Source organism: Chamaea fasciata, unplaced genomic scaffold, assembly GCF_029207755.1.
Source record: "Chamaea fasciata isolate MVZ Bird 193981 ecotype frontalis unplaced genomic scaffold, bChaFas1.0.hap1 SCAF_4, whole genome shotgun sequence".
In the NCBI taxonomy this organism is placed as follows: domain Eukaryota; kingdom Metazoa; phylum Chordata; class Aves; order Passeriformes; family Sylviidae; genus Chamaea; species Chamaea fasciata.
The window spans coordinates 24,301,697-24,313,188 of record NW_027094089.1 but is presented as its reverse complement, the minus strand read 5'-3'; the positions used below and the strand labels follow the sequence as shown (position 1 = coordinate 24,313,188).

At 38.8% G+C, this 11,492-nt stretch overlaps 1 protein-coding gene across 1 annotated transcript; it reads left to right on the top strand.

Annotated features, from left to right (window-relative positions):
- The first annotated feature begins 666 nt into the window (after window positions 1–666).
- CUNH5orf34 (chromosome unknown C5orf34 homolog) lies at window positions 667–11,197 on the top strand. Its single transcript, XM_066181115.1, has 12 exons — window positions 667–921; window positions 1,194–1,283; window positions 3,405–4,048; window positions 4,657–4,752; window positions 5,858–5,981; window positions 6,836–6,927; window positions 7,142–7,211; window positions 7,504–7,674; window positions 8,073–8,161; window positions 8,897–8,989; window positions 9,813–9,853; window positions 10,610–11,197. The coding sequence occupies exons 1-12, from the start codon at window positions 727–729 to the stop codon at window positions 10,801–10,803; spliced, it is 1,899 nt and encodes a 632-aa protein (XP_066037212.1). The 5' UTR covers window positions 667–726; the 3' UTR covers window positions 10,804–11,197.
- The last annotated feature ends 295 nt before the right edge of the window (window positions 11,198–11,492 follow it).

The window sequence follows — 11,492 nt, the reverse complement described above, 5'->3', positions numbered from 1 at the left end:
CCTGCCTTGTGAATGAGTGAATGAAAAGGAGCTGTCACCAGAGAATTACTTATCTGTAGTCTGTTTCTGGGCTATGTTGTAGATGTGTTCCAGAGGTGCTTCTGTGGGGAGCTGAGGAACGAATTGCTGAGCTGTGGGCTTGCTGCATAGGGATGCGAGAGGAGCAGTTCTGTGCGAAGCCCTGCTCTGCACCGGGGCACCTGCTGAACGAGGCGTCTCTTGGAGAGGCACAGTTACAGGTAACTGTGTGGGAGGCCTTTGTACTGCTAACTTTTGTTTATGGAGCAGCAAAAGACACACACAAACACGTACCCGTTTTCAGCAAATTAAACGTATTCAAAAAAAAAAAAAAAAAAAAAAAGTATAAAGACACTGTATGCAGTTTCCTCAAACTTATTTTATAGATGCGTGTATTGAATGCGCTTACCTTCCGTCAGAGAGCGGGAAAGCGCCACCACCTCACCGACATATTGAGCTGGGGCGGAGCTCAAGAGAAGGTCGGATGAGGCTCGGGCGGAGTTCGGGTGGAGCTCGCCAGGAGTTCGGGCGGTGCTCGGGTAGAGCTCTAGCTGGAGTTCAGGCGGAGCTCGGCCGGAGCCCTGGCAGGAGGCCCGGCAGGAGTTCGGGCGCTCGCCCCGCCCCGAGGTTCCCGCCGTTCGGCGGCGCGGCCGCCTCAGCCGTCTCGGCCCGAGCGCCGCCCGCGGTTCTGGCTCGGCCTTCAGTGCGATGGAGGCGGAAAGGCTGATGGTGTTGTTCGGGGACGACTCGGTGGAGGTGCACTACGCCGGAGGGTCCCGCTTGCTGCTGTCTCCTTGCGGCTCCGAGTATCTGTACGAAGCGGCGCTCCCCGCGGCTGCCCACCCGCTCCAGCCGGCGGAGACCACCCGCCAGCGGGTCGCTTTCGTCGTCAGTGCCTACCGGGTATGCTGTGGGCAGTGCCTTTGGGGACGGGAGCGCTGTCCCTCGTCCCTGCGCCGCCCCGGGGAGCATCCCTTGGGCAGTGTCAGGGTTGCCTCCCTGCTCGGGAACGGGGCGGCCCGGGGATCACAGCCTCAACATGAATTCTTGTTTTTCTCAGTTAAAAAAACGGAGAGGGTTTCATAACCTCCACAAAAAGTATGAAATCAGCATAAAATTTTATTACTGCATGTAAAAACTCGTATTAGGGTTTGTTTCTCTCTGCACTTCAACAGGAACAACTTCTACGAGCGCTAGATTTCAGGAACGCGTTTTCTTCTCGCCCATACTTGCCTTCACGTGTTATACCTCCAGAAAGAAAAAAGGTGGGAATACACATTACACGTGTAACGCTTTCGTAAAATAAACTTCTCTAGCGGATTTAATATAATTTCACGTGCATTTGTGTGAGTACAGGCCGTGGAGATTTATCGAGTGCAGTTTGGCTAATGGAGCCGTCATCTTTCTTAAATTACTGACTTTTTAAATTACAGTTTTAACTGTTGGTTAAACCTCTGTTAATGCGTTTTCTTTTGTAGAATAAAATGTTACAATTAGTTTATTCCTAGCTAGGGTAAAACCTGGGATTTTGTACATTGTTACATTTTGGCAATAGAAACTTTTCAGGAAGGTCACAGCGCGAGGGAGGTGTTTTCCGAGGCTGTCAGAGCTCCCCATTGAGGTACCGATGTGAAAATGCTACTGGGGTCTGTGAGAGGAATGGGCCTCTCTGTGGGAATGGCCACTCCAGGTCAGACTGAACATCCATGCAGAGACCAGTTTAACATTTCTGGAAGCTTTGCATCTCTCTGGGTGTTCCCACTGAATATGAGTGTCTGCACAGCATGGTGGGAGTCTTAAGACAACTGATTAATCAAGTGAGTTTCAAAGCTTTTAGACTGATCCTTTGTTAGTAACACCCTTTATGCTGATGTTTAGCTGCCTAAAGCACTGTCACTCAGTGTCACTGTATACTTAATTAAAAGACATCGGTCCTTACCAGTCATGCAATCACTGCAAATTACAGCAGCAAAGAGCTGATGCTCTGCTCTTAGCACTGAGGAGTGAGTTTCACCTTCTCTGAGGTCTTGAAAGATGATGTTCTTTTGGAGGTTGGCTGGTTTTCCTTTTTTAACTTAGAGCATCCCTTGTGACTACCTGCTTCAGGATGCTGAAGGATAACTTTCCTAGGCCACAGCAAGCACCTTACCATGTTGGTTGGCTTCTCCCCCACACCCCTTTTTTTTTTGCTTTGGTTTCTTCCCCCTCAGTTTGAGAAAAACTCCTGCTTTTCTTAAAGCCGAAATAGTCTTTTTAGAGCTCCTGAGACTGTCTTTCTCCAGCAGTCTACTGTCACTTTATTCTTCTGTGGCCTGCTATCAAACAGTGCCCATGTTTTCAAGGCCCTTGCTGTTTCCCACACTCCAGCAGTCCACCATAAAAAAGTAAGAGTTTCTAAGCTTCAGCTCTCATGACAAATTGTTAGTAAGCCTGACAGCTCAGCCCTAGGCCTTGCAGAGTTAACCTAAGGCCTGAGGCCTGTGACAACCAGTGACAGTACTTCCATGGGCACAAAAACACTTAGACTGCATTACTTACCTTATGCTTGAGTTCAAAACAACCTGTTCTGTGGTGTGCTTATGCTTTCTTTTGGCTGCTCCAACCACCCACATGTCTAGACAGAGCCATGAGGGGCATCTTGTCAGTGGTCTGGCCTGTTCAGAACAGCAGCTAGTATTCAAAATGCAGGTTAACTGTGAATGTATATTCAGTGGCATCACTGTATGTTCAGTTTGTTCTTGTTCTATTCCTAGAACTTTCAAACATTTCATACTGATTAAACTGCTGGTGAGCACTCAGTGTGTTTTCATGGGACTGAGAATTACAACACCAGGATCCTGGTTCGTGGCAGTCAGCTCGGAGCGTATCCTCTTTTATAGAAACATATAAATATATATAGTTAGGATTGTCTTTCCCCATTGAGGTCACATTATGTTTATCTCAACTAAGTTTTACCTGCAGCCTTGTTGTCTGGTATTGGTTATTTTTTAGTGTCCTTTTGCAATTCTTTATCAAATTCGCTGGTAATTCCTACGAACAAGATCATTTGGCCATTCTCTACCATGTTTCTGAAGAAGCCATTGGAAACAAAAACAAGTACAGTTGTGCCTGGTCAGTTGCCCATGTACCTTACTAATTTATGGCTGAACTAAATTAACACTATTGCTAGATAGAACTCTTTTAGTACAGGAGGAAGTAGATATGAAGGTCAGATGTTTTGCTTCCTCTGAGTTCATACACACAGATAAATACAGAGCAACATTTCTTGTCATACATCACCTTACAGAAGGATTGAATTAATATAAATGTAAATGGTCCATTGCAGTTTCTGGGAGGCAGGTAATTTTCTATCTTGCTGCACATTCCAATCCTTTTTCTTGTATTAGATTCTTCTCAGTGATATCTTAGAAATTAAATGGCCTGACCCTGCAACAGCTGATCTGACAAGGCCTTTAGACAATGGCAGTGTGAAGATCTCATCTGTAGATGGCTATGCTCACCTTTACTTGTCAGAATTGCAGCAAGAATTTACAGTGGAGTTCTTATGCAAAGTCAGCCAGTCATCTTCAGTATCCTCATGCTCCGCTGAAAAGTACAGCAACTATCAAAGCAGAGATCAGCGTGGAAAACCAAGTAAAAATTCTGCTGCAGAAGTCTCATCAAAGCAAAGAAGAATAGAGAATAGGAATAAAAGTGGCTGTGCTGAAGGTAAATACAGGGAGCCAACCAAACCAAAGGACCAAAGAGATGGAGATGGAGTCCCTTTGTTCCACACAAATTGTTCTTCTGAATACACATGGGTTACACAGCGTTGGACTGTTTCCTTGTGCCCAGAAGAATGGAAATACCCTTTGTCTTTGGCACTAAAATGCTGTAACTTAAATAATGTGGAAAATGTAATGAAGACAAATGAGAAAAACACCTGTACAGCTGTTGAAGGTGATGTTTTAGCAGACTCTGAAACACATGAAATGGTTTCTTGTTTACCTACAGCTTTGCCACTCAGCTGCAGAGCCCCACACCTACACAGGTAATTTAAACTGTTTGCTTTGTAGTTGTTAACTTATGCTTTACAATTCTACAGTCTGGATCTTCGACTTCTAGCAAAATAATTGAATCCTAGCTATTAAAAAAAAAATTAAAATTACTATCAGTTGTGGCTTTTTAGGAACTTCTTGACACATGACATTGTAAAACCACCATTCTGTAACCTACTGTAATGAAGCTATAGTGATTAGTTCAGATTAAAAAAAAATATTTTCTGACATGCTATATGAATATGTAAATGAAAAAGAATATTGAAAAAAGAACACAGTTTTGTATTGGGGTGAGTTGGTTTTTGCCTTTCCAGTTTGGAAAAGACAATATTTCTGAGGTGGGCCAGTGGCATGTTGTCTGTCAGCATCACTTAAAATAAGAAAAAAAAAATCCATTTGCAGGATTGAGAAGTTTAATATGGTAACTGAATTGGATCACTAAGGAATTGGAGGACTCTGAAAATAGGCATTCCTTTATCTTTTGAGTAAGCATGCATGCAACAGTTCTAATTACAGAAATAATTACCAGCAAACACACACACACACAAGAACAAACAACATATAGGCTTAGTGAGGCTTTCATTGTGTTTTACACACACAGGTGGACATTCTGTGACTTCTTTCAGAATGAAGATAAGGAGAATTATTCATTTCCTCAGCTAATTCAAGTTGTGTGGTGCCAGGGTGTTTTCTACAGGTATGTAGGAGATGATTTGTGTTATCTGGAAGATGATATTTGTATGGGAATTAAAATCTAAGGTGAAATGTTGTACTTTGTCTCTTTCTCACTCTTTGAGAAGTGGAATACAATCTTCACGTCAGAGACTCTTTTTTTCTGCTGTTTGTTCATTGGACTTCACTTTTTCTAGTGCAGTGTACTATCAGGTCTGAATCTGACATAATGTTTAAATGATCTGATTTCTTAAAGGTTTACTGGACTGCTGAAGAACCCACAGATTTTACTTACAATAATGGTGCTTGGTTTCATTGCAAATTAGTTTTCTCTTTTTGTTGCTGAAGATTTTCTAGTTTAGAAATGTTTGTCTTGGTGACCTACATAATTCACATGTTCAGCTGTGGATTTACCTGGCAAGTCACCCCTTGTCCATATGGTTAACAAAAAAAAAAAAAATACAACAAAAAAAACCCAAACAAACAAACAAAAAAACACACCACAACCACACACCAAAACAAAATCAAACAAAAACAAAATTTTCAAATTGAAATTGCTACGACTGCTATTAGCACCTAAAAGCCTTTGATAAAAGCATCACTGCTGTTTAAACGTTTAATCTTCCTGCTGAGTGTTCTTAATTTTTCCTCAGTTTAATTCATAAATTTTCATCTCAACTAAATAAAATGTTTAGCAGCACATGAGAGTTTTTTCAGAGCTTTTTTTCTCAATTAAGACCTTCAGATTGTTCAGGAATTCTTCAGTCTGGCAGTTTTGTGTGAACACTGGGTATGGCTGGTCTACTAAGAAAGTAGGATCACTATGTTTTGTGGTCAGTGGAATGAGGAGTTCTTGAGAGGTGTTTACCTTGACATAAAAAAGGCTTTCCTCAGCTTATTTAAATCCCACCCCCATGCACATGTGGAAACAAAGAGCCTTGTAATGTTAATATTCTGTGTCAAGAGAGATTATTGGTACATTCTGCTGCTTGTGAAACAGTAGAAATTTTTCACATGTGAGTTGCTGAAAATGTGTCACCGCTTGTTGTACTCTTCAGGTGTAATAACATGTTTAGCTTGTCCAGTGACACAGCATTTTAAATACTTGCTAAAAATCTTGTTTTTCTTAGATTTATCCATGGTAGGAAAAACATCACAGAAATTTATCCTGGTGATGACTCATTTTTCAAGTCAGAGGGAGCATTTTTGGGAAAATACTTCATACGTTATGCAACCCAAAAAGGAATAAAAAAGGTACAAAACTATTTAAAAACTAAAACTATTTAAAAGGATGTTCCAAATTCCTTCAGTTTGCAGCTTCCTTAAGACATTTGTCTATGCAGTATGTAGTGAAGTCCCTACACTATAATGGTAATTACTGTAATGCTTCAATCAAGCCATCAGTCATACAAAAAGATGAGATTATTCCTTCTGTTCCAGAACGTATTTTTGTAAATTTTACGCAATAAGAAAATTCTTCCTCGTTGTAACATTTATTTTATCAAACTCAAGAGTAAGAGTCTACAACAACCATTTCACACTAATTTAGAAGTTTAGTCTTGAAGCAAATGTATTGATTAGAGTTTAATCTCTTCGTACTTGGAAGTGTTTTCTACTGTATGAACACAGAACCTAGAAGATGCAGGTTTTGTTCTGGCTTTGCTGTGGACCAGTTGTTCAGTGCTGGAAAAAGGATTTTGCCTCTGTGTCTGTCTGTTAAGTTCCCCCAGAGGAGAGGTCCTCTCAAGTGCTAATGCAGTGCCTTGTGTTTTTAAAGCAGAATTAAGGATCAGATTTTTACTCTTGGAACCCAGCCTTTAACCTGCAGTCAAGCATTGCTACTCAGTAATGACCTGCAGTCTACTGTCTGACAAGAGAACTTCCTGGTTCTTACAGTGTGTAAAGAAACTGAATATTTGAATATTTCTTCACACAGACGTAGGCTTAAGAATACACTTTTCAATGGATATTTGTCCGTGTTCTGTGGCAGATTTAAATGTGATTATAGTTGGCTTCTGGGAGGTTAGAAATTTCATAACTTGCTCTTAATTCTGTTTTCATGCAATGGTACCTGTAACTAACTCATCTTCTTTCTGCTCTTTACTCAGGTGGAAGAAAAAATGTATTCAGTGAGCAGCCTACCTCCAGATGTGCCAGGACATCCATACTCTATATCCTCCATCATTACTCAGGCAACCAAGTAACTTTACCTTTGTTACATTAATTCTGCTGACTTAGAAAGGACAGGAGTTAAAATTACACAAAACATTAATTATTATCCTAAGTATAAAAATTAAAGGAAGTTATCTTAGCACTGAGTACATATTTAAACTTACAAAACAAAATTTGCAAATGCTTAGAAAACATAACAGGAATTAAATGCTTAATACTTTGGGTTTTTTTTCTCTCCTCAGAATACTTCAGTATTGCTGCAAAACAAAATTGTCATTAAGTCATAATTATTATCTCTGCTGCTGGAAAGTGGTACGTAGTTGAAAAATTATAAATCTTGTAGTGTTATAAGGATGATTATACAGGCTGCAGGGAATAGGACTTAATCTAGAGGAAAGAATGGTGAGTGTATCCTGACAGATTGGAAGGGAGATATTTGGGAACCAAAAGCATGCCTTTAAAAGTTATATTTAAGAAACAATTTCATGATGCAGAGAGCTGGTTGTGATCTGGAAAAACAAGTGAATTAAAAATCTGGAACAGATACAATTTTAATGATGTTTATAGCTTTCTTCAGGTTTTTAAGGTATTTGTTTTGTTCTAGGTATCTGAGACTGATGAACAAGAAATGTTGCCAGTTTTGCTTCGTGAAAAGGTTATTCCCAGCACAGGAAGACTGATTGTGTACTCAGATCATAAAGTCCATGCTGTTTTTTCGGATAGGATGACTGTGACTATGGTTTGGGATTTCAGCTCTTCCTGTAGTGAGATCCAGGTAACACGTGACTTAGAGGAAGGACTGTTCCTAAAACTTTCCATGAAAAAGTGTTACTAGGAAACAAATGAGAACACCAAACAAAAGTTCGGATGCCAATAAAATACAAAAACAAAAAAGAATTGAAAATTCTACAGGTTTGAAGATATTTTTAGAAATAATTTATTCTTGAATAGCACAAAGGAAGAGTTGGGGCTTTGCCAGGTGTTTTTCCCCAGCATTTGTCATAGCAGACTATAGTAGGTTCTATCCCTAGCAACACACAGATTTGCAAGTTTTTTCAGTGGATTGTTCATAGATATTTCATTCTTAAATTGGCATATTATGCTTGCTTTTTTTTTTTTTTTTTTGGACTGCCGCAGAAAATTAATATTTGGGTTTTTTTCTTTTCTTCTAAGATAAATGAAGATATAGGCTGGTGTAAGTTAACTACCCCAGATGGGCTACAGCAGCTAATACAGATAAGTCATCCTGGAGTCTATGAAAGGTAATTTAAATAATTTAAATTAATTGCTTAATTTAAACAATTTAAATATAAAAAAATATTTGCTGTAAATCCTCTTATACGAAGAAACAGTACGTACTGACAATATACTGGTAGCGATGGAGCAAACATGTAATTATAAAAGCTCCATCTTACTTCTGGCCTGCATGGCTCAGGGCCGCTACATGCTGTGGTTCCATCATAACTGTTACGGCAATGTCTTTTTAGAAAAATAACTAGAGCTGCAACTTGGCATTTACTTCAGTGGATTTAAAAAGAAAATAACAAACCCCAAAAGCATTTATCCTCTATAGAGCTGATATATAGAACTGAACAGCAGTTTATTCAATTTTTGCTTTATTACAGATATTGACCTCCACCTGCAGATTATTTTTTCTAATCTGCTTGCTCCAATTACAGCCTCATTATAGGAATCATCAGAAGTTTTCTGTGCTGCATTTTAGCAAGCAGATATTCACAAACAGAAATTAACACTTGTACACTATTCATTGCAAATTATACAGCTTTGTTGTAATTTACTATAACTGTATAGATCTAAATATGAAGAATATTCTAGACAAAAAATGGCAAGGGAAGCTAGGAGAAAAAGCTAGATTTTGAATCATAGCTTTTTCTTTCAGATCCAGATGTATTCCTTAGTGCCTTCAGTTTCTTGCTTGAAAATGGAGTTTATTTCTCACATAAATAACTACTTTTCAAATTTTCATATTAACACAGGTACATCAGAACAGCAGTAGAATGGTGCAGAAGTTTGAATAAAAGAAAAGAGATTGCTGAACATACTGCACACTCTGTAACTGAAGAAGATTGGTATTCATCTTTATCCCAATTAATTTACTATAAATAATGTTGAAAACAAAACTCAAAAATATTATAAGCTTTGAATTTTATATCTTGCACTTCCTAGTTGTCAAAAATGAAATTTTTTAAAAATATTTATTTCTTTTATATATGGTTTTGTATTTTTCATTCAGTGTTTAAAATGTTCAGTGACTTTCAGGTGAAGGTTGTTTCATTGAGTTTTGCCTGTCTTACTTAAAAATCAGAATTATGGAGACTTTGTCAAAGGACAATTAATGTTACAAAGACAGTGTCTTGCAGTGAAAAGAAAAGATACCAGACTAAGATGGCTTTTAACAGAACATCCCGCCATCCAAAACAGTACTTTGAACTGCCTAATGACATTTGTATCTCTTGCTGACCTATTTGTCCTTTTTAATACATACTACTGACCAAAAATCTACTGACATCATCTGCAAACATATTGGGATATTAAAAATGTGCTAATTGAAATCAATTACAGTTGTACTTGTTACTTAAATTATAGCAGATTCAGCTGATACATTTTAGAGCTGATGAAATGAAAATTCTATCTATATTTATATGTACTTACAGCAAAGAGACTATTCTTAGAGCAGAGACTCAATTTTTTGAAACACAAATTATTGACAAATGTCAGCCATTGAATATTGGTATCAAAGACAGAGAAAACACTTTATTTTCCAGTTGGATTTTGCTGATCTAATTCTCAGTATTGCCAGAAACCGTTAAAAATTAAAATCTGAAGAAGAAAATATCCTTGAGAACCTTCTATGATACTAAATCATCTAATAATCTTTATTCTCTTGTACAGGTCTGCAGATGCTGAGATTGAAAAAATACAGAGATTTAATTGTATCTTTTTAAAAGCTGTAAAGATTTTTTTCACTTTTATATTCTGCTGTTCATCTGTATGTTAAAATCTGCAGTTCACATCATCAAAGGCTCCCTCTTGATCTTAGCTTCTTCTACTGTCTCACTTCTTAAAACAATCTCACTTTCTTATTTATCTTTTTTTGGTTTATCACTTATTTTGTGGTAAAGATTTTTTAAAAAAAACCACAAAAACAGTGTCAAAGTACAAAACTAAAACGAAAAGTCACCAGAAAACAAAGCCCTTTGATGTGTATTACATCAGTTTTGCTAAGAGTCATCTGCTGATCTGTTCTTGAAAGAGGAACACACAGTTGCCTTTGGGCTTGATGTTGCAGTATAGTATCTTTCTGTCCATCAGCTACCATATTATTGTTCTATTGTGTTCAGCCAGCTCAAAATGTGCACTGTGCTGAATCTGCTTAAAGCCACTCTATAATTGTCTTTAAGCCAGGGTTCAATTCTGTTAGTATGAAAAGTGCATGCTGTTAAACCGAACTGTAGCACCCGTTTTCTTTTCAGAATAACTTTTGGATAAATTGAAGTCTAAAAGATGTTTTTCTATAAATGTTGTAGACATTTTAGGTTAACATTCTTTTTCTTTTTTTTAGCTGTATGTAATTACCATGCTACAAAATGGGAGACTTTCCTAGGCAGAATGATGAATACAAATATAGAGACTGTTTTTTCTCTTTAGAAGGAAGAGTCTGAATTTTTTTCTTAACAAAGTAACACTAGTTTTATTAGACAATAGCAACATTCTGAAAAGGACATCTGCTGCAAAATGCAATCCATCTGGTGTCCCTGACAGAAAAAAAGAAAACAGGGGTGAGACGGAAGAACTCAGTGAAGGTTGTGTCTTAGAGGCTTTGGAAAAAACTTCTAAAGTCATTCAGGATATTGAATCTCTGCTTGCTGCTTCTGGGAAGTGAAGCCTCCGGGCACATGAAGCCGTGTTCCATGTCCTCATAGGAGCTGTCCCAGTGGTGTCTGAGGGGGTTCGGAGGGGAGAGAGGAATGAAGGCTGGAGCAGAGGGACAGGTTGCCAGTATATTCCTGGTGAAATCTATCAGGTGCCAGTGTAATATTAATAACAACGCCAGTGTTATATTTGGTATAGGCAAAGAGAACAGTTGAGATAATGGAGCACTGCTGTATAAATAGATCAGGCCTGACCTGACAGTGCTGCTTTTAATGTATAAATACATGTTCAAATCAATTTGATTATCTCTGCTGAAATGACCAGGGTAGACACGGGAAGTTGTTCACTGTAAAAACGTTCGATTCAGATGCTTACACCAAGAAGTCTTAGTACCGAATAAAATGTTTTCCAAATGCTTTCTCTAGTGCTCTCTTTGAGTAAATAAGTACTAAATTCAGGGCAGAAGACACTCCTCTGCTCTGTGGTCTGTCAGTGGCGCAGCATGTCCTTAATGACAAAACACTAAACTCTCATCATCGATTTCCCTCCGAGCACTTAAAGGAGCCAAAGCGCGTACACCCAAATCCTGTATTTAATAATCCGACAAACATTTTCCCCTCACGACCAAGCCCCGCTGGCCGCGCTGGGCGGGGATGGGAGGAGACGAGGCGGGCCCGGGTCCCAGCCTGCTCCGCGGCC